The sequence below is a fragment of the Mobula birostris genome, chromosome 1 (assembly GCF_030028105.1).
Source record: "Mobula birostris isolate sMobBir1 chromosome 1, sMobBir1.hap1, whole genome shotgun sequence".
In the NCBI taxonomy this organism is placed as follows: domain Eukaryota; kingdom Metazoa; phylum Chordata; class Chondrichthyes; order Myliobatiformes; family Myliobatidae; genus Mobula; species Mobula birostris.
In genome coordinates, this window is record NC_092370.1 from 8,630,908 (window position 1) to 8,653,990 (window position 23,083).

Genomic DNA, 23,083 nt, shown 5'->3' on the forward strand with positions numbered 1-23,083 from the left:
GTGGCTGAGTCCATGTCTGAGAGGGAGGAAGGACCTGAGATTTAGACGATTTATGCTCTGGGCCAGATTGAGATGGTTGGGGTGTCAGGGTCAGAGGTGAAAGATGGGCTGGTTTGGCTTGCTGCTCGACTCTGTGCTGCACTGAGGCTGTGGCCTGCAACTAGTGTAAGTCTAGACTGGCTGCAGTAATGCCTGACTTTTTGAACTTCAGTTCTGAATGCATTAGGGTTGCATGATTGTTTTTTTCCCCCTCTCTCTCTGCACTCTGGGTGTTTGGCAGTCTTGTGTTTTTAACGGGTTCCTTGTTTTGTGGCTGTCTGTAAGGAGATGAACCGTAGGCTGTATGACGTATACATACTTTGAAAATAAAATGTTCTCAGTACTTTGAATTTAAAAATGGCCTACACCCAATGTGCAGAAAAAAAACAAATTGTGCAAATCAGATAGGGGATTAAAAAAAACCTCCCTTTACCCACTTAGGTGAGTTGTGACTTTCTGCCACAGGAAATAGTTGAGGAAAACTTTATCCTTGTCTAAAGGGCTGGCCAGGTAATCGATGAGTGTGGAACACAAACACGGCACGCAGCATCTTGGCCAAGCAGCCTGCTTTGCACATTCTATAGATTTCCACACGCAAAATCTCCAGAGGAAGATCCAAAGGACATGTCAACTAGCGCTACAACATTTGGTGACACGCTGTGGAAGACACCAGCAGTGTGCCAGAGGTCTGGGAGTGTCAGAGAGGAGGAGTGAATGCCATTGCTTTTATAACGGAAAGGGCTCTTAAGGTGGATAAGTCACCTGGACCAGATGGACTTCATTCAGAGTCCTGAGAGAGGTTGCTGAAGAGATAATGGATACATTGGACATGATCTTTCAAAAATCACTTGATCTGGGCATGGTCCCAGAGGACTTGAAGATTGTAAATGTCACTCCAAGGCAAAAGAAAGGAAATTATAGGCCACTTAGCCTAACCTTTGGTTGGGAAAGTTTTGGAGTCTATTATTAAGGATGAGGTTTCGGGGTACTCGGAGACTAATGATAAAAGAAGTCCAAGTCAGCATGGTTTCTGTAAAGAGAAATCTTGCCTGACACATCCGTTAGAATTCTTCGAGGAAGTAACAAACAGGCTGGACAAAGGACAGACAGTGATGTCACTTACTTGGATCTTCAGAAGGCATTTGATAAGGAGCAACATATGAGGCTGCTTAACAAGATAAAATCCCATGGCGTTTTTGGCATACTGGTATGGATGGAGGAATGGCTGACAAGCAGAAGACAGTGAATGGGAATAAAAGCAGCCTTTTCTGATTTGCTGCCAGTGACTAGTGGAGTTCCTCAGGGGTCAGTATTGGGATTGCTACTTTTCATTGTTTGTCATTGATTTAGATAATGGAATTGATGGCTTTGTGGCAAAGTTTGCGGATGATACAAAGATAGGTGGAGGGGTAGGTAATGCTGAGGAAGCAATGCGATTACATCAGGATTGGACAATTTGGAAGAACGGGCAAAAAACTGACAGATGGAATACAGAGTTGGGAAACGTATGATAATGCATTTTGGTAAAAGGAACAATGGTGCGGACTATTATCTAAATGGGGAGAAAATTTAAGCATCAGAGGTGCAGAGGGACTTAGGAGTCGTCATGCAAGACTCCCAGAAGGTTGAATGGGTTAACATATGAGGAGTGTTTAGCAGCTTTGGGCCGGTACTCGCTGGAATTTAGAAGAATGCAGGGATATCTCATTGAAAACTACTGAATATTGAAAGGACTTGATAGGATGGTTGTAGAGAGGATGTTTCCTCTGGTGGGGGTATCCAGAACTAATGCGCACAGCCTCAAAACTGAGGGCCAACCTTTTTAGAACAGAGGTAAGGAGGAATTTTTATTTGTCAGAGAGTGGTGAACCTGTGGAATGCTCTGCGACAAACTGCAGTGAGGCCAATCCATGGGTATATTTAATGTGGAAGTTGATAGTTTCCTGATCGATCAGGGCATCAAAGGATATGGCGAGAAGGCAGGTGTATGGGGTTGAGTGGAATGAGCTGAATGGCCCAATTCTGTTCCTATGTCTCATGGTCTTATACTGCGACCTGCAACTAATGGACTCCTGAATCGGCTATGACTGGTTTCGTGGCTGCGAGCTTCAGTTCTGAATGTTATTTGCTGAATTTTATTGTTTGCACCATGTGTTATTTTTCTGCACATTGAGTGCTTGTTAGTCTTTTTAATGTTAGTTCTATTGGGTTTCTTTGCTGTGTGGCTGCCTGTAAGGAGACGAATCTCAGAGTTGTATATAGTAAACTATACATACTTTGATAACAAATGCACCTTGTACTTCTGTACTTAGATTCAACCAAATAAATAAATAACTGTAGAATCCTGAAGAAGGGTCTTGGCCTGAAATGTCGACTGTTTATTCATTTCCATAGATCTACACTTCTACAGGTGTGTGGTGGACAGTGTATTGACTGGCTGCATCATGACCTGGTATGGAAACACCAAAGTCCTTGAATGGAAAATCCTACAAAAGTAGTGGATATGGGCCAGACCATCATGGGTAAAGCCCTCCCATCCATTGAGCACATCTACATGAAACAGTGTCGTAGGAAAGCAGCATCCATCATCAGGGATCCCCACCACCCAGCAATGCTCAATTCTCGCTGCTGCCATCAGGTAGAAGGTACAGGAGCCTCAGGGCTTTCACCACCAGGTTCAAGAACATTTACTACCACTCAACCATCAGGCTCTTGAATAAAACGGGATAACTATACTGACTTGCCCAATCATTAAGATGCTTCCCACAATCAATGGTCCCACTTTAAGGACTCTTTATCTCATTACCTCACGTTCTCATTATTTATTGCTATTTTATTTATATTTGCATTTGCACAGTTTGTTGTTTTCTGCACTCTGGTTGATCTTCCATTGGTCACGTTAGAGAATCAGAATCAGGTTTATTATCACTGGCATGTGACGTGAAGTTTGTTAACTTAGCAGCAGTACAATGCAATACATGATAAATATTCAAAGAAAAAAATCAATTACAGAAAGTATATATATGTGTATATATAGAATAGATTAAAAATAGTGGAAAAACAGGAATATATATTAAAAAAAGATGGGTTCAAGCAACACACACACAATGCTGGAAGAACTCAGCAGGCCAGGCAGCATCTGGGAAAAGAATACAGTCTATGAACTTCAGCAGGACTGGGTTCGTGGGTTCAGTGTGAATTTAGGAATCATATGTCAGAGGGGAAGAAGCTGTTCTTGAATCACTGAGTGTCTGCCTTCAGGCTTCTTTACCTCCTTTCTGATGGTAACAATGAGAAAAGGGCATGTCCTGTGTGATGGGGGTCCTTGATAATGGATGTCACCTTTCTGAGCCACCGCTCCTTGAAGATATCTTGGATACTACGGAAGCTGGTACCCAAGATGGAGCTGACTAATTTTACAATTTTCTGTAGCTTCTTTCAGTCCTGTGCAGCAGTATCACCCTGCCCCCCAACCACCATACCAGACAGTGATTCAGCCTGTCACCATGATCTCCATTATACTCTCAAAGTATAGTTACCGTTCTATAGGTTTGCTGAGTATGCCCACAGGAAAATGAATCTCAGCATATATGTACCTAGATAATAGAATTTATTTGAACTTTGCCTGACCAGCTGAATCCTTCCAGCATTCTGTGACTGTGTTGCTTTGGATTTCCAGCATCTACAGAATCTCATAAAAAGCTACTCTGAGTTGAGAACGTAAAGAACAGCTATTTAATTATTAGATTTTTCATACAAGTTTACAATATTTGTAAGTTATCAAGCGCACTTCAGAAGAACTCAACTCTACATACAAATAGTTATATAGAACACAGCTATTGCTACAAACGTATACATACGTATTTATATAGAACAGAACTATAATTACAAATGCAAACAGTTGTATCTTTAACATGCCTCAACTTTCTTAGTGAAAAGGTCAAAGCTGTTGCAGGAGAGACAAATGTTGGGGAAAACATTTGTTCTTCAAGTTTGTATATGATCACGTGGTTTCTGCAAGCGGATATGTACAAGGTGGATGACTTTAAAGTGATGTTAATCAGGAGTTAATACTTCATAACCCACACTAGATTTGACAGTTGTCAAACTACAGTTGACTGAAAATGACCTGTATCGCAACAATGCAGCCAAGGTTTTAAATTAACGGTTGTTCGGCAAATTCATCTCAGGGTTTAAACTTCACTCATTCCACTGCCGGGTCCTCGATTTTTTGCACTGCAGATGTTACAGAACTGCTTATAAAAAGAAAAAAAAACTCACATTAATCAGTGGTGCACCCATAAACAAGAAATTACATTTGTTTTAAACCTTAGGTGCTAGGACTAAAAATAATAATGAAATTTGTAACCTTTAATATTCTCCAGTAACCAGAACAGGAAATGGAAAAAGACAGAAGAAAGGAGGGGAGAAATGACCAGAATTTGGAGAAATCGATATTCATGCAATCAGGTTGGAGGCTAACCAGATGGAATATGAGATGTTGTTGCTCCAACCTGAGAGTGGCCTCATCCTGGCAGTGGAGGAGGCTATGCACTGACATATCAGAATGGGAATGGGAAGTGGAATTGAATTGGGAAGCCACCAAGAGATCCTGACTTCTGCGGCGGACAGATCGAAAGTGCTGGATAACAGTCCCCAACCTGTGAAGGGTTTCACCATGTATAGGAGGCTACAATAAATTACCCTGACAGACTCTCAAGTAAGTAAAGTAAAGGCATCCGTTAGTCTCGTGAGACCATGGATCTGCGCCTGGAAAGTCTTCACTCTCCAGGGCGCAGGCCTGGGCAAGGTTGTATGGAAGACCAGCAGTTGCCCATGCTGCAAGTCTCCCCTCTCCACAACACCAATGTTGTCCAAGGGAAGGGCATTAGGACCCATACAGCTTGGCACCAGTGTCATCGCAGAGCAATGTGTGATTAAGTGCCTTGCTCAAGGACACAACATGTTGCCTCGGCTGGGGCTTGAACTCGCGACCTTCAGGTCGCTAGTCCAATGCCTTAACCACTTGGCCACGTGCCCACACAGACTCTCAAGTGAAGTGTTGATATTCTCCTGTTCTTGATATTTATTATTTATTGTCGTTATTATTATTTCTTTCTTTTTGTATTTGCACAGTTTGTTGTCTTTTGCACACCGGCTGAATGCCCAAGCTGGTGTGATCTCTCATTGATTCTATTATGGTTATTATTCTATAATGGATTTATTGAGTATGTGTGCAAGAAAATGAATCATGGGTTGTATATGGAAATATATATGTAGTTTGATAATAAATTTACTTTGAACCTGGAAGGACTGTTCGGAGTCCTAAATAGTGGTGAGGGAAGGGAGGAGGTGAAGGGGCAGATGTAGCACTGTCCCATTTGCAGAGATGAATGCCAGGAGGGAGATCAGTGCACGAGGGGGTTACTTAGAGAAGAAACTCTGTGGAAACTGATTCCTTTGGAACTCTCACACTACAAACAAATATCCTTTCCACTAATGCAAAAAATAGACACAAACAAATGTTTGCTAAGATGATTTTACTAATATCATTATTCATGGGATTTTTGAGTTACTTTTATTTTTCTTAAGTAAATCATATTCTGAGTAGAATAAGACCTTTACTCCAACTTATTCATCATCAGGGACCTCGACCATCCAGCCCATGCTCTCTTCTCACTGATACCATCAGGAAGAAGGTAAAGGAGCCTCAGGACCCACACCACCAGGTTCAGGAACAACTATCAGGCCCTTGAACCAAAGGGGATAACCATTCAACTTCATTTGCACCATCACTGAAATGTTCCCACAACCTATGGACTCACCTTCAAGGACTCTTCACCTCATATTATTTATTTATTATTATTATTATTATTATATCTTTCTTTTTATATTTGCACAGTTTGCTGCCTTTTGTACACTGGTTCAAAGCCCAAGTGTTGTTGATTCTGTTATGGTTGTAATTCCATAGAATCCACTTAGAACGGAGATGAGGAGGAATTTCTTTAGCCGGAGGGTGGTGGCAGATCTGTGGGATTCATTGCCATAGGCGGCCACAGAGGCTAAATCATTAAGGTATATTTAACAGGGCCTTGCTATCGCTTGAACCCAAGGTTCCCTACATTTATTATCTTTACCTTTTATTCTGAAAGGCCCACAGAAGCTATGTACTATCAAAATTTTATTCTTGAAGGCCTCCCACTTCCCAGGTACACCTTTGCCAGAAAACACACCTGCCAGATCATTTCTGACACCATCAAAATTGGCCTTACTCCAATTTAGAATCTCAACCCATGGACTATCTTTTTTTGCAAATTTACTTTGAAACTAATGGTATTGTGGACACTGGATGCAAAATGTTCCCCTACACACATGATCCATCTCATTCCCTAGTAGCAGATCCAATACCACACACTCTCTCGTTGGGACTTCTAGGTACTGATGGAGACTTTCCTGAACACACTTGACAAACCCTATCCCATCAAGTCTGTTTACAGTTTTTGAGTCCCAATCAATACGTGGACAGTTAAAATCACCTACTATAACAATCTTATGTTTCATGCAACAGTTTATGATCTCTCTACAAATTTGTTCTTCTAAGTCACTCGGACTGTTGGATGGTCTGTAATATAACCCCATTAACATGGTCATACCTTTCTTATTTCTCAGTTACAATGCTTCACTAGTCATGTTCTCCAGACAGTCTTGACGGAGCACTGCCATGAATTTTCCCTGATTAGTAGCACCAACCCTCCTCCTTTAATCCTTCCTGCTCCATCACATCTGAAACAACGAAACCCCAGAATACTGAGCTGCCAGTCCTGCCCCTCCTGCAACCAAGTCTCACTAATGGCTACAGCATTATAATTCCAAGTGTTGATTCATGCCCTGACCTCATCCGTCTTTCCTACGATACTTCTTGCACTGAAATATACACAGCTCAGGACACTAGTCACACCATGCTCAAACTTTTGATTTCTAACTTTGTCTGAGGTCTTACCAATATCTGCCTCCACAAGCTCTCCACTAACTGTTAGAACATAAGATAAAGGAGCAGAATTAGGCCATTTGGCCCATCTAGTCTGCTCCGCCATTTCATCATGGCGGATCCAATTTTCCTCTCAACTCCAATCTCCTGTCTTCTCCCTTCATGCCCCAACCAATCAAGAATCTATCAACCACTGCCTTAAATATACATAAAGACTTGGTCTCCACAGCTGCCTGTGGCAAAGAATGATTCACCACTCTCCGGCTGAAGAAATTTCCCTTCGTCTCTGTTCTAAAAGGACACTTCTCTATTCTGAGGCTGTGTCCTCTGGTCTTAGACACTCCCACCATAGGAAACATCCTCTCCACATCAACTCTATCAGGGTCTTTCACCATTCATTAGGTTTCAATGAGGTCACCCCTTATTCCTCTGAATTCTGGTGAGTACAGGCCCAGAGCCTTCAAACACTCTTCATATGTCAAGTCATTTAATCCTGGAATCATTTTCATGAACCTCCTTAGAACTCTCTCCAGTTTCAGCATATCTCTTCTAAGATAAGGAGCCCAAAACTGCTCACAATACTCAAGTGAGACCTCACCAGTGCTTTCTAAGGTCTCAGCATTACATCCTTGCTTTTATGTTCTAGTCCTCTTGAAATGAATGTTAACATTGCATTTGCCTTCCTCACCACAGACTCAACCTGCAGGTTAACTTTCAGGGAATTCCTGCACAAGGACTCCCAAGTCCCTTTGCACCTCAGTTTTTGTTTGTACTTCCTCTCCACTTAGAAAAACATAAACCCTTTTATTTCTTCTAACAAAGTTCATAACCATATACTTCCTGACACTGTATTCCATCTGCCATTTCTTTGTCCATTCTTCTTATTGGCCTAAGTCCTTCTGTAGCCTCTCTATTTCCTCAAAACTACCCGCCTCTCCACCTTGCAACAAAGTCATCAATTCCACCATCCAATTAATTGACATATAACATAAAAAGAATCAGTGCCAATAACCACTAGTGGAACACCACTAGTCACAGGCAGCCAGCCAGCCAGAAAAGGCTTCCTTATTCCCACTCTTTGCCTCCTGCCAATCAGCCACTGCTTTATCCATGCTAAAATATTTCCTGTAACACCACGGACCCGTAGCTTGTTAAGCAGCCTCATTTATGGCATCTTATCAAAGGTTTTCTGAAAATCCAAGTACATAACATCAACCAATTCTCTTTTGTCTATCCTGCTTGTTATTTCTTCAAAGAATTCCAACAGATTTATCAGGCAAGATTTTTCTTTGAGGAAACCATGCTGACTACGGCCTATTTTATCATGTGCCTCCAAGTACTCTGAAACGACATCCTTAATAATCGACTTCAACATCTTTCCAACCACTAACTGGCCTATAGCTTCCTTTCTTCTGCCTCTCTCCCTTCTTGAACTGTGGAGTGACATTTAGATTTTTCCAGTCTTCTGGAACCATTCTAGAATCTAGCGATTCTTGAAAGATCATTACTAATGTTTTCATAATCTCTTCAGCCATCTCTTTCAGAACCCTGGGGTGTACACCATCTGGCCCAGATGACTTATCTACCTTCAGACCTTTCAGTTTCCCAAGACCCTTCTCTCTAGTAATGGTAACTTCATGACCCCTGACACCTGTAACTTCCACCATACTGCCAATGTCCTCCACAGTGAAGGCTGATGCAAAATACTTATTCAGTTTGTCCACCATTTTCTTGTCCCCCATTATTATCTTTCCAGTAGTCCAATATCCACTCTCACCTCTCTTTTACACTTTATGTATCTGAAGAAACTTTTGGTATCCTTTTAATATTACTGGCTAGCTTACTTTTGTATCCTTCTTTAACTTCTTGGTGACTTTTTTAGTTTCTTCCCCATTGGTTATAAAAGCTTCCCAATCCTCTAACTGCCCACTGATTTTTGCTCTGTTATATGCTCTCTCTTTGGCTTTGATTTCTCTTGTTAGCCACGGTTGTGTCATCTTCCTTTTAGAGTACGTCTTCCTCTTTGGGATGTATATCCTATGCCTTCCGAATTGCTTCCAGTAGTTCCAGCCATTGCTTTCCTGCCGTCATCCCTGCTCCTGCTCTTTTCCAGTCAACTCCGGCCATATATTTTCTCATGTCACTGTAACTCCCTTTACTCCACTGTAATACTAATACATCTGACTTTAGCTTCTCCTTCTCAATTTCAGGGTGAATTCGACCATATTAAGATCACTTTCACCTGGGGGTTCTTTTACCTAAAGCTCTCAAGTCAATTCTGGTTCATTGCATAACACCCAATCCAGAATTGGTGATCGCCTAATGAGTTCCATAAGACATAGGAGCAGAATTAGGCCATTCAGCCCATCGAGTCCACTCTGCTATTTCATCATGGCTGTTGCCAGATCCCATTCAACCCCATAAAACCTGCCTTCTCACCATATCCTGATGCTCAACCAATCAGGAATCTATCAACTTCCGCTTTAAATATACCCACGGACTTGTGCTTCACCGCAGTCTGTGGCAGAGCATTCCACAGATTCACCACACTTTGGCTAAAGAAAATTCCTCCTTACTTCTGATCTAAAAGGTCACCCCTCAATTTTGAGGCTGTGCCCTCTAGTTCTGGATACCCCAACCAAAGGGAACATCCTCTCCACATCCATCTTATCTAGTCCTTTCAACATTTTGTAGGTTTCAATGAGATCCTCCCTATCTCATCTTCAGCACTATCATCTGCTTTTCCTACGATACTCAAGGACACTAGTCGCAACATGCTCAACCCTTTGATTCCTAACTGTCGGAGGTCTTAACAACATCTGCCTCCACAACCTCTCACCAATTGTTCTGGCACTCTGGAGCCCATCCCCCGCCGCTCTAGTATAAACCCCACTGTGCAGGTAAACAAACCTTCTCACTAGGATATCTGTCCTCCTCCAGTTCAGGTGCAAATCATCCCTTCTGTACAGGTCCCACCTTCACTGGAAGAGAGCCCAATGATCCAAAAAGCTTATGCCCTCCCTCCTACACCAACTCCTTAACCACGTATTAAACGGTATAATTTTCCTAGTTCTAGTCTCTCTAGCATGTGGTATGGGTGGTAATCTTGAAATCACAACCCTGGAGGTCCGGACCTTTAACTTAGCACTTAACTCCCTGAACTCCCTCTGCAGAACCTCGTCACTTATACTACCCATGCCATTGGTACCTTTATAGTCCACGGCTTCTGGCTCTTCACCCTCTGACTTAAGAATGCTGAGGATCCGAGATATCCTGGATCCTGGCATCCAGGAGGCAACATGCTATCCAGGAATCTTGTTCTTGCCCACAGAACCTCCTGTCCGTTCTCCTAACTAACAAATCACCTCTCACCACAGCACGCCTCTTCTCCCCCCTTCCCATCTGAGTCACAGAGCCAGACGCCCAACCACTCTGCCTTGCGTCCCTCTGTTAGGTCAACCTGTTGTTCGGGGGGGATGGCCACAGGGGTACTCTGCAATGGGTTCTTAACTCCTTTCCCCTTCCTGACTGGCACCCATTTTCCACTGTTCTGCACCTTGGGTGTAACTAGCTCTCTATATGTCCTATCACTCCTTCAACCTCCTGAATGATCTGGAGTTCATCCAACTCCAGCCCCACTCCTTAACACGATCGTTAGAAGCTGCAGCTGGATGCACTTCTCACAGGAGTAGTCGTCAGGGACACTGGAGGTCTCCCTGCCTTCTCACATCTCCCAAGAAGAGCATTCAACTATCCTGCCTGGCACCTCTGCTGTCCTAACCAAGCAGATATAAAGAAGGGAAGGAAAAAAACTTTACCTCCAGTTTTTGGCTGACTGAAGCCTGTCTTCACTGACACCTCATGATCACTATGTCCATTCTCTCCACTCAGGCTATGGCCACAGCACTTGCTCCTGCTTTCCTTTAACTTGCTCTTGCTAATCAATCCCAAATGCTGATTGGTCACTGGTCAGAGCTCATCATGCTGCCATGATCTGACCCTGCCTTTTTCTACTCGGTCAGTGGACCTGAATGAAATTCCCTCCTCTCAGACTTCTGATGCCTGGATTGGCTGCTTGTCAAAGCTCAATCAAGCTGTCACAATCTGATGCTGCCTTTTTCTGAATGAAATCCCCTCCTCTCAAACTTCTGATGTCTGGATTGGTTGCTAGTCAAACCTCAAAATGTTAGAAGAGCAAGAGCTTGTATTCAATCTAGGCAGACTCCAACCCGATGGCATGAACATTGTTTTCTCCTTCTGGTAAATGTCTCCCTCCTCACCATTCCCTCCTCTTCTATTCCCCACTATGCTCTCTCACCTCTTCTCCTCATCTGACTATTACCTTTCCCTGGTGCCCTTCCTCCTTCCCTTTCTCCCACAGTCCACTCTCCTTTCCTATCAGATTCCTTCTGCTCCCGTCCTTTGCCGTTTCCAATTATTGCCTCCAGCTTCTTACCTCATACCCACTCCTCTACCCACCCAGTCTCGTCTATCCTCCTTCCCCTCTCCCCACCTTTTTTATTCTGGCATCTTCCTCCTTCCTTCTCAGCCCAAAACCCTGACTGTTTATTCATTTCCATAGGTGCTGCCTGACCTGCTGAGTTCCTCCAGCATTTTGTGTGTGTTGCTCAGGATTTCCAGCATCTGCAGATTCTCTTGTGTTTCGATTCTGCAGATGCTGGAAGTCTTGAGAAACACATACAAAATGCTGAGGAACTCAGCATGTCAGGCAGCATCTAAAGAGGGGAATAAACAGCCGATGTTTCAGGCCAAGACTCTTCATCAGGGCTTAGACTGGCTGAGTTTCTCCAGGATTTTATGTATTTTAATTGAGGAAAATGTTAAGAAATGTTAGACATGTTAAACCAAACCCAAATGAGGATCCTTCAGGGTACCTGGATAAAAAAGACAATCATTTATGCTAGTACAGATCCTCTCTCTCTCTCTCGCAAAGCGCTACAGAGTGGTGTCCGCACTTGGCTGGAGCCTGGCCTCTCTTGTTGGTGCTGCCCTCCTGTGTTTGAGTGGTGGAATGACAGGCCGGATTGTGTGCGTTTGTACACTGCCAGATTGCCGGACATTGTCGCTCAGGGTCTACGACTATATATATGTTTCTTCTTCGAGTGAATATGTTTCTTCTCTCACTTTTTTGAATTATGTTACTTACAATTTTGAATGTTACTTGCTATTTTGAAGTTTGCTTACTATTTTGAATGTTTTGTACCTGGCCCCAGAGATATGCTGTCTCATTCAGCTGTATCTATGTATGGTTTGAATGATAATTAAACCTGATTTGATTTGATTTTAGCCTTGTTGAGAGAAAAATAAAACATAATTTATATGAATGAGGAAAAGAGGAAGAAATTGGAAGCCGGCACTGTTTTGCAACATACAGCTATGGGTTATTATAGGTACGTACTGATGTAAATGCATACATTCCCATAATGTGGCTTTATAAGGCAATGGGCAGACCGCACAGAGTAATGTGAGCAGTTTTGAGCCCCTTATTTAAGAAAGGGTGTGCTGGCATTGGAGAGGGTCCAAGGGTCCAGAGGAGGTTCAGAAGAATGAAGGGGGAGGAGCATTTGATGGCTCTGGCCCTGTACTTGCTGGTGTTTAGAAGAATAGGTGGGTTGGTGGTGGAAGAATCTCATTGAAACCTATTGAATATTGAAAGGCCCAAGATAGAGTGGCTGTGGAAAGGATGTTTTCCATTGTGGGGATATGTAGGACCAGAGGGCACAGTCTCGAAGTACATGGGTGTCCCTTTGGAACAGAGATGAGGAATTTCTTTGGACAGAGAGTGGTGTACCTGTGGAATTCATTGCCACAGATGGCTGTGGAGGTCAGGTCATTGCGTATATTTAAAGTGCAGGTTGATAGGTTCCTGATTAGTCAGGGCATCAAACGTTATGGAGGGAGAGCAGAAGAATGGGGTTGAGGGGGATAATAAATCAATCATGATGGAATGGTGGAGCAGACTCGATGGGCCAAATGGCTTAATTCTGCTCCTATACCTTATCGTATATGGTCCAAATAAAAAGTAATATTCTGACAATAGACTAGGCCTTTAGATGTTAACATAAATCAACAACATACCATGCCTGGGGAAGGAAGGCAATCCTTATGAAAGATGTGTCGACAGTAGAAGACCACTACACTGAACGGTTTTGCAGCTTCTGTAACGAGGAAACACAAAATACTCACTTATTCACTCTCGACACGAAAACAGCCCAGAACCGCGTGCAATAAGATCAAAGGATGCATGAAGTCACAACTGAAGCCTGTTGGTGTGGAGAGATGACTAAACAACTCCCCCATCTTTTAAGCTTGCTGGTCACAACTATGTGGATAGGTTGAGCATGCTAGGGCTCCTCTCTTTGGAGTGAATGAGGACGAGAGGTGACTTGATTGAGGTATACAAGATGATAAGAGGCACAGGTCAGGGGTTAGCCAGAGGCTTTTCCCAGGGTGGAACTGGTTAATACAAGAGGGCATAAGTTTATACAAGAGGTGTCCTGACGAAGGGTCTCGGCCTGAAACGTCAACTGTACCTCTTCCTAGAGATGCTGCCTGGCCTGCTGCGTTCACCAGCAACTTTGATGTGTGTTGCGGGCATAAGTTTGTGATTTGAGAAAAGTATAGGGGGATGTCAGAGGTAAGATTTTTAAACAGAGAGTGGTGGGATTCAAGAATAAGACCACAAGATACAGGAGCAGAATTCAGGCCATTCAGCCAATTGAGTCTACTTAGACATTCCATCATGGCTGATTTATTATTCCTCTCAACCCCATTCGGTTGCCTTCTCCCCGTAACCTTTGACGTCCTGACTAATCAAGAACCTATAAACCCCCGCTTTAAACATATCCAGCAACTTGGGTCACTTTCCAGATCATTTCTGATGCCATCAGAATTGGACTTTCTCCAATTCAGAATCTCAGCTCACAGGAAAAGACCCCTTTATTCCCGCTTTCTGCCTCCTGCTAATCAGCCAATGCTCGATCATGCTAGTATCTTTCCTGTAATACTACTACATCGACTCAGGCCTAGGGCTAATACCATGGTCTCTTAATTTGTTAAGCAGCCTCACGTGTGGCACCTTGTCAAATGCCTTCTGAAAATCCAAGTGAACAATATCAACCAATCCTTCTTTCTCTATCCTGCTTGTTATTTCTTCAAAGAATTCCAACAGATTTGTCAGACGAGATTTTCCTGAGGAAACCATGCTGACTACGGCCTATTTTATCATGTGTCTGCAAGTACCCCAAAACTTCGTCCTTAATAATGGACTCCAACATCTTTCCAACCACTGAAATCAGGCTAACTGGCCTATAATTTCTTTTCCTCGGCCTCCCTCCCTTTTTCAAGAGCAGAGTAACATTTGCAATTTTCTTGTCCTCAGGAACCATTCCAGAATCTAGTGATTCCTGAACACTCATTACTACTGCCTCCACAGTATCTTCAGCCACCACTTTAGACCCTTGGGGTGTAGTCCAGGTGGTTTATTTGCCTTCAGACCTTTCAGCTTCCCAAACACCTTCTTCTTAGTAATAGCAACAATAATCACTTCTGCCCCTTGACACTCTCATATTTCTGATACACTACCAGTGTCTTTCACTGTGAAGACTGACGCAAAATATCTATTAAGTTCGTCTGCCGTTTCTTTGTCCCCTATTACTACCTCTCATGCGACATTTTCTAGCGGTCTAATATGCACGATTGTCTTTCTTTCACTCTTTATATATCTGAAAAAAAAACCTTTTGTAACCTTATCCTAGCTTATCTTTATAGAAACATAGAAACATAGAAAATAGGTGGAGTAGGCCATTCGGCCCTTCGAGCCTGCACCGCCATATATTATGATCATGGCTGATCATCCAACTCAGAACCCCGCCCCAGCCTTCCCTCCATACCCCCTGACCCCCGTAGCCACAAGGGCCATATCTAACTCCCTCTTAAATATAGCCAATGAACTGGCCTCAACTGTTTCCTGTGGCAGAGAATTCCACAGATTCACCACTCTCTGTGTGAAGAAGTTTTTCCTAATCTCGGTCCTAAAAGGCTTCCCCTCTATCCTCAAACTGTGGCCCCTCGTTCTGGACTTCCCCAACATCGGGAACAATCTTCCTGCATCTAGCCTGTCCAATCCCTTTAGGATCTTATACGTTTCAATCAGATCCCCCCTCAATCTTCTAAATTCCAACGAGTACAAGCTCCGTTCATCCAGTCTTTCTTCATATGAAAGTCCTGCCATCCCAGGAATCAATCTGGTGAACCTTCTTTGTACTCCCTCTATGGCAAGGATGTCTTTCCTCAGATTAGGGGACCAAAACTGCACACAATACTCCAGGTGTGGTCTCACCAAGGCCTTGTACAACTGCAGTAGTACCTCCCTGCTCCTGTACTCGAATCCTCTTGCTATAAATGCCAGCATACCATTCGCCTTTTTCACCGCCTGCTGTACCTGCATGCCCACTTTCAATGACTGGTGTATAATGACACCCAGGTCTCGTTGCACCTCCCCTTTTCCTAATCGGCCACCATTCAGATAATAATCTGTTTTCCTATTTTTGCCACCAAAGTGGATAACTTCACATTTATCCACATTAAATTGCATCTGCCATGAATTTGCCCACTCACCTAACCTATCCAAGTCACCCTGCATCCTCTTAGCATCCTCCTCACAGCTAACACTGCCACCCAGCTTCGTGTCATCCGCAAACTTGGAGATGCTGCATTTAATTCCCTCATCCAAGTCATTAATATATATTGTAAACAACTGGGGTCCCAGCACTGAGCCTTGCGGTACCCCACTAGTCACCGCCTGCCATTCTGAAAAGGTCCCGTTTATTCCCACTCTTTGCTTCCTGTCTGCTAACCAACTCTCCACCCACACCAATACCTTACCCCCAATACCGTGTGCTTTAAGTTTGCACACTAATCTCCTGTGTGGGACCTTGTCAAAAGCCTTCTGAAAATCCAAATATACCACATCCACTGGTTCTCCCCTATCCACTCTACTAGTTACATCCTCAAATAATTCTATGAGATTCGTCAGACATGATTTTCCTTTCACAAATCCATGCTGACTTTGTCCAATCATTTCACCGCTTTCCAAATGTGCTGTTATCACATCCTTGATAACTGACTCCAGCAGTTTCCCCACCACCGACGTTAGGCTAACCGGTCTATAATTCCCCGGTTTCTCTCTCCCTCCTTTTTTAAAAAGTGGAGTTACATTAGCCACCCTCCAATCCTCAGGAACTAGTCCAGAATCTAACAAGTTTTGAAAAATTATCACTAATGCATCCACTATTTCTTGGGCTACTTCCTTAAGCACTCTGGGATGCAGACCATATTTCATCTTTTTTCTTTTTATGACTTTTTTAGTTGCGTTCTGTTGGTTTTTAAAAGTTTTTCAATCCTCTAACTTCCCACTATTTTTTGCTATATTATATGCCCTCTCTTCCTGCTCATGTCCTCTTCCGATCAATTCTGGCCAGCTCCTCTCTCATGCCTCTGTAATTCCCTTTACTCCACTGTAATATTGATACTTCCGATTTTATCTCCTCCCTCTCAAACTCCACAGTGAATTCTATCATATTATGATCACTGCCACTTAAGTGTTCCTTTACTTTAAGATCCCTAATCAAATCTAGCCTATTGTGCAATATCTAATCCAGAATTGTCTTTACCCTCATGGGCTCAATCACAAGCTGCTCTAAAAAGCCATCTTGTCGGAATTCTACAAATTCCCTCTCTTGGGATCCAGCATCAAATGTGATTTTTCCAATCCACCTGCATATCAAAATCTCCCATGACTATCGTAACATTGCCTTTTTATATGCCTTTTCTATTTCCCATTGAACTTTACATCGCACATACTAGCAACTGTTTGGGGGTCTGTGTAAAACTCCCATCAAGGTCTTTTTACCCTTGCAATTTCTTAACTCTACTCACACGGATTCTACATCTTCTGATCCTGTGTTACCACTTTCTAAGGACTTGATTTCAGTTTTTACCATTTGAGCCACCCCATACCCTCTGTCTACCTGCCGGTCCTTTGGGTACAATGTATATTCTTGGATGTCAAGCTACCGATTATGATCTTCTTTCAGCCAAGGCTCAAAGATGCACACATCATACCTACCAATCTTTAACAGGGTTACAAAATCACCAATGTCATTCCATATATTAAGTGTATTCTAATATAACACCTTCAGTCCTGTATCCATCATCCTTTTCCACTTTGCCCCCATGTTACACTTCAACTCGTCCCACCGCCTGCAATTTTGCCTCATCATCTGCCTGTCCTTCCTCACAGTCTCACTGCGCACCCCATCTCCATGGACGCCAACTGCCCCGTCCTCAGCTGTTTCACTCCTGTTCCCAACCCCCTGGCAAATTAGTTTAAACCTTCTGGTGGAACGTCCTGCCAGGGGTGGTGGTAGAGGCAGATATGTTAGGGGCATTTAAGAAACTCTTAGACAGACATATGCTTGATAGAAAAATGGAGGGACAATGTAGGAGGGAAGGGTTAGATTGGTTTAAGAGAAGGTTAAAAGATTGGTATAACATTGTGAGATAATGTTCTAATAAATTGTATACACTTAGTACGTCTAATCATCTTCAATTTTCTGTAGAAATCATACTGCTTTCATTGAGAAGTTGCCATAGATTCTGTTTTTTCTTCTGTTCATATTTATTATGATTTTAATTGTGTTCAATGTTTATTGTATGTTTTTATGCTGCATCGGATCCAGAGTAACAATCACTTCATTCTCCTTTACACTTCTGTACTGATGAATGACAATAAATAATCTTGAATCTTAAATCCCCACACTTGAGATTTTCTAAGTTATTTAAATCTGCTTGGGAAGGAGTTTTTGCTGCAAGCATAATGTGTCCCAATGCCCACTCACTGCCTTACACAGTATTTCCAGAAACTGCCCTGAAGATCAACACATTCAGAAATAGAAAGGAGTTGATGGAGAGAACCAAACACCGGTCAAACAACAAACGATATCAAACATTTTTGTAAAAGGAAGATTGAGCTGGAGTTTAAAAGAAAAATGAGGTCCAAGTTTATCATTGTTCAGTCATAAGCTCACTGGGTGCACAGAGTAACCATACAAAACAAAACTCTAGCAGGTTAAACGGGATTTGAAATCAATTCGGGAAACACAGAATGGAGTCTCCAGTAGTAGGGATGTCTAAGACCAGAGGGAACATACAACAATGGAACAGAGAAAAGGAGAAACTTTTTAGCTACAGTATGGTGAATCGGTGGAATTCATTGCCACGGGCAGCTGTGGAGGCCAAGTCAATGGTGCAGTGATTCAAAGGTTCCATTTAATATCAGAGAATGTATACAGTTTACAACCTGAAATTCTTACTCTTCACAGACATCCACAAAACAGAAGAAAAACCCCAAAGAATGACAGAAAAACAATAGAGCCCCAAAGACCACCCTCTCCCACCCACACCCAAGCAGCAGCAAAGCATTAGCCCTCCCCCCTCCTGCCTCAGTAAAAACATCAACCCCACCCCCCGACAGGCATGCAATAGCAAAACCCTTAAAGAGACCGTGACCCGCCGGGTCCGCCAGTTCATCACTGGGGTATATTTAACATGGAGTCGTATAGGTTCTTGATCAGCAAGGGTGTCAAAGGTCACGGAAAGAAGGAAGGAGAATGGGATTGAGGGGGAAAATAAGTCAGCCGTGATTGAATGTCAGAGCAGACTCGATGGGCTCAATGGCCTAATTCTGATCCTGTGTCTGACGGTCGGAGGTGGGCAGAGTTAAGATGGTGGCAACAGACTGCTCCTTTAAACTCATCGGCGACAAAGCAGCTTAATTCCTCTCTGTGATGTCTCTTTTTCCCCTTTTCAAGGTGGTTGGGGTTCTATCAAGGTCCTGATCTGCAAGTGGCACGCAAACTGCGTTTTTTTATTTTACGGTGGACGAGTTCCCATTCCTGGAGCTTGTCGGCTGATCGTTTTCCGACATTCTCCAGGCACAGCTTGGACGATGGCACCTCTGGGGTTTGGCCCTGCAAGGCCCTGTGGGTGACCGATTTCAGGCCAGTGTTGCCGACTGAGGTGTCTCGGGAGATGGAACATCGGGATTTCGCTGCGGCAGATGTATGGGAAATCGACATGGCAGACTGTAATATCGTAACAGTCTCCCGTTTCGCTGTGAAAATGGGTGATATCTCTCTGTGCCTTGTCGACTGCAGATCACGGTCTCTCTTTGGGTGCTTCGTTGTTCCTCGGTGGGTGGGGGAGTGCTGATGCTTTTTGTTGAAACGGGCAGGGGGAGGGGGAGGATTTTTGCAATGAGGCATGCTGCTGCTTGCGTGGGGGAGGGGAAGAGGCGGGGTTAGGAATTCTAACATTTTTCTGTCGTTCATTCTTTGAGGTTCTTCTGTTTTTCGAGGATGTCTGCGAAGACTAAGTATTTCAGGCTGTATACTGTATACATTCTCTGATAATAAATAGAACCATTTGATTTTATGGTCCATGGTTCTGAGGTACAGTGAAAAGCTTGTCTTGTATACTGTGCATACAGATCAAATTATTACACAGTGTAATAAGGTAACAAGGTAAAACAATAACAATGCAGAATAAAATGTCTAGCTACAGAGAAAGGGCAGTGCAGATAGACAATAAGGTACAAGATCTTATGGTCTTATGGAACGGTGATTTCTATGGTAGGCCAGCTAGGAACTTAGCCCACTTGGAAACCTGGCACAATCTGTACCTCAATGGAACAGGTGAGCATTGAAAATTTGGAGACAAGTACAGAAATATTCAAACACAGTTAAGTAACCAGGAGCTCTGGTTAGTTAGATGTACGTAGGTAACAGGGGAGAAAAGAACATTCGAGGATGAGTGGACAGTGAGGAATCTCATGAAGACAATTAACGTATTTTAAATAAAAAGGCATAGTTAGGGGGCAGCACGGTAGCGTAGTGGTTAGTGTAAAACTTTACAGCACCGTTGACCCAGGTTCGATTCCCACTGCTGTCTGTAAGGAGCTTGTACGTTTTCCGTGACCACGTATAGCGCATTTCCTCTGGGTGCTTCGTTTCCTCCCACATTCCAAAGATGTATGAGTGAGTACGTGGGTGTAAATGGGTGGAATGGGCTCTTTGGGTCAGAAGGGCCAGTGTAATGAATGACTGGTTTTCAAGACAGGTTTTTCACTGTACCTTGGTAAATGTGTCAATAATAAACCAATTTACTAATTGACCCAGTAGGTAAAAGGAGGTAAGTTTTATTTTTTATGTTGGCCAAAAGAGGTCACAATAATGTCCCAGGTAACTCAGATTTACCAGACTAACCTTCCTCTCACAATTTCACCCACCCTTCGACCAGCTTAAAAGGCACCTACCTGCAGGCAAAATGGGAGAATGGCATGATCCACAAATGTTCTCTTCTGTAAGAAAATAGAGATTACTGTACACTCTGCTGCAGAATTATTTCCATCACAGAACTGAGCCAGAAGCAATCATCAGAGTTGTGGCAGGTGAAGTTATCCAAAGCCTCATGTCTCCCAGCACTGCCTTAAACCCATGTTGTCTGGAGAGAGACGCTGTTCATTCTGGGAATGGATTCCCCTCCATCAAATACCCTCATAATTAAGATGGAAGTTCAATCATCTAATTAGATTTCCCCTAATCTGAGGAAAGACATTCTTGCCATAGGGGGAGTATAAAGAAGGTTCACCAGATTGATTCCTGGGATGGCAGGACTTTCATGAGATGAAAGACTGGATCGACTAGGCTTACACTCTCTGGAATTTAGAAGATTGAGGGGGGATCTGATTGGAACGTATAAAATCCTAAAGGGATTGGACAGGCTCGATGCAGGAAGATTGTTCCCGATGTTGGGGAAGTCCAGAACGAGGGGTCACAGTTTGAGGATAAAGGGGAAGCCTTTTAGGACCGAGATGAGGAAAAACTTCTTCACACAGAGAGTGGTGAATCTGTGGAATTCTCTGCCACAGGAAACAGTTGAGGCCAGTTCATTGGCTATATTTAAGAGGGAGTTAGATATGGCCCTTGTGGCTAAAGGGATCAGGGGTATCGAGAGAAGGCAGGTACAGGGTTCTGAGTTGGATGATCAGCCATGATCATACTGAATGGCGGTGCAGGCTCGAAGGGCCGAATGGCCTACTCCTGCACCTATTTTCTATGTTTCTAAGTTTCTATCTTTAATTGTCTCTGCTTGAAGAGCTCCAGTCTTTCCAGCAACTTCACATAAGTGAAGTCCCTTATTCCTGGCATAACTTCAGTACAACTCCTCTCCAAGCTCTTCATATTGCAGAGAACTGGTTGGAGCATTCTTTGAGGTTCAGCCAGTGATCTTTAAATGCGTAGCATTGACTGGCTTATACCCAATACCAAGAAATTCCTCTTCTTTCTTAAGAAAACATCTTTATTTTTAAGTAGTGAACAGTAATGCCCACTGGAAAAGGATCACATGGTGTTTACAACAGAGAAGACCGTGTCAATTGCTGGCAATTGGGCTCCCTCCTATCTTCACATGCCCAGTATCAGCTAAGCCACTACTGCCTTCTCATTCACACAGTCATAGAATATGACAGCACAGAAAATAGTCCTTCGGCCCATCTAGCCTGTGCCAAACCATTAATCAGCCACTGACCTGCACCCAGGCTACAGCCTTCCATACACCCCACCCACCCCCATCCATGAGGCTATCCAAATTTCCCTAAATGCTGAAATCAACCACACCTTCATCACTTGAACTGGCAGCTTGTCCCACACTCTCACCACCCTCTGAGTGAAGAAGTTCCCCCTCATGCTCCTCATCAACATTTAACCTTTCACCCTTAACTTCTGTAGCCTCCATTACTGCATCATACCATCTGACTCAATTAAATCTATTCAGTAGAACGGGGAAGGGAATGTCGACTCAGACCATGAAAGGCCTGAGTCGGGCATTTTCATGCCTTACAAGGTGCAGATTGGAAGTCAGTGTGGGGCGCCACTTCTCGCACAGACTAGAGCAATGTGTGATTAAGTGCCTTGCTCAAGGACACAAACACGCTGCCACAGCTGAGGCTCGAACTAGCAACCTTGAGATCAGTAGACGAACGCCTTAACCACTTGGCCACGTGCCCACTTCAGTAGAACAGATGCAGAAAAATACCCCGTGAATATTCACATTTGCACAATTTGTCTTTTTTTTGCACTTCAGTTGCTTGTTGGTGTTTGTAGTGCATAGTTTTTCATTGATTCTACTGTATTTCTTTGTTCTACTGTGAATTGAGATGTATGGGGTGTCGAGGGAGAAGTAGCACCTCCAGTGAAAGGACTTGTCATGTCCATTCTGGGGCAGCTCTCTCACCTTTGGTCTCCACCAGACACTCAGCCCTCACCTGTGGCTCCAAGTAGCTGTTTGCATACGATAGCGGTGACATTCTGGTACACCGCTTTGACCAGGGTGGCAGGGTGGAGCTACGTCTCTACCAAAGGAGGCGTAAGGCACTCCTTTCCTCCGCTAGTCTACAGGTCACCCTTGGGCAAGGTATAGCACCTGCTTCGCCCACTCCCCCACCACCCCAGATCAGAGTCACGTGAAGCCGTGGGAGCAGGTGGTGGATGGTCATTTGAGCAGCTGATGCAGATCACAAGTCCTGGTTATGCGACCACTGACGCCAGGCAGAGTATTGACAAAGGCTGCTCACCCGTCTTGTAAAGACACTGCCCAGAAAGTGGCAATGGAAAATCACTTCTGTAGAAACATTTGTCAGGAACAATCATGGCCAAGGACCACAATCACTAACGTCATACGACGCAGCACATAATGGTAATCATGCTGATTGTAACTTATAGTAATTTAAAAATATATATTGCACTGTACTGCTGCCACAAAACAACAAATTTTGCGACATACGTTGGCGATATAAAATCTGATTCAGTATTTTAGGAACAGCTTCTTCTTCTCCATATTCAGATTTCTGAGATGACAATGAACCCATGAACACCACCTCACTATATTTACTCCCTTTTTGAACTACTTATTCAT

The 23,083-nt window shown here is 43.4% G+C and overlaps 1 protein-coding gene across 2 annotated transcripts in view; it reads right to left on the reverse strand.

The window, feature by feature from the left end:
- Nucleotides 1-2,851: 2,851 nt before the first annotated feature.
- The window catches only part of vps41 (VPS41 subunit of HOPS complex), a 241,139-nt gene continuing 220,907 nt past the window's right edge, over nucleotides 2,852-23,083 (reverse strand). Inside the window, exons 27-29 of one of the 2 annotated variants that reach the window (XM_072252115.1) lie at nucleotides 20,424-20,468; nucleotides 13,127-13,206; nucleotides 2,852-4,292 (exon numbers count right to left, since the gene is read on the reverse strand). In XM_072252115.1, coding sequence (XP_072108216.1) covers nucleotides 4,233-4,292; nucleotides 13,127-13,206; nucleotides 20,424-20,468 — 185 coding nt within the window. In that variant the 3' untranslated portion in view covers nucleotides 2,852-4,232. Of the gene's footprint in view, nucleotides 4,296-13,126; nucleotides 13,207-20,423; nucleotides 20,469-23,083 lie in introns of both variants that reach the window. The other variant, XM_072252108.1, reaches the window with a different exon arrangement.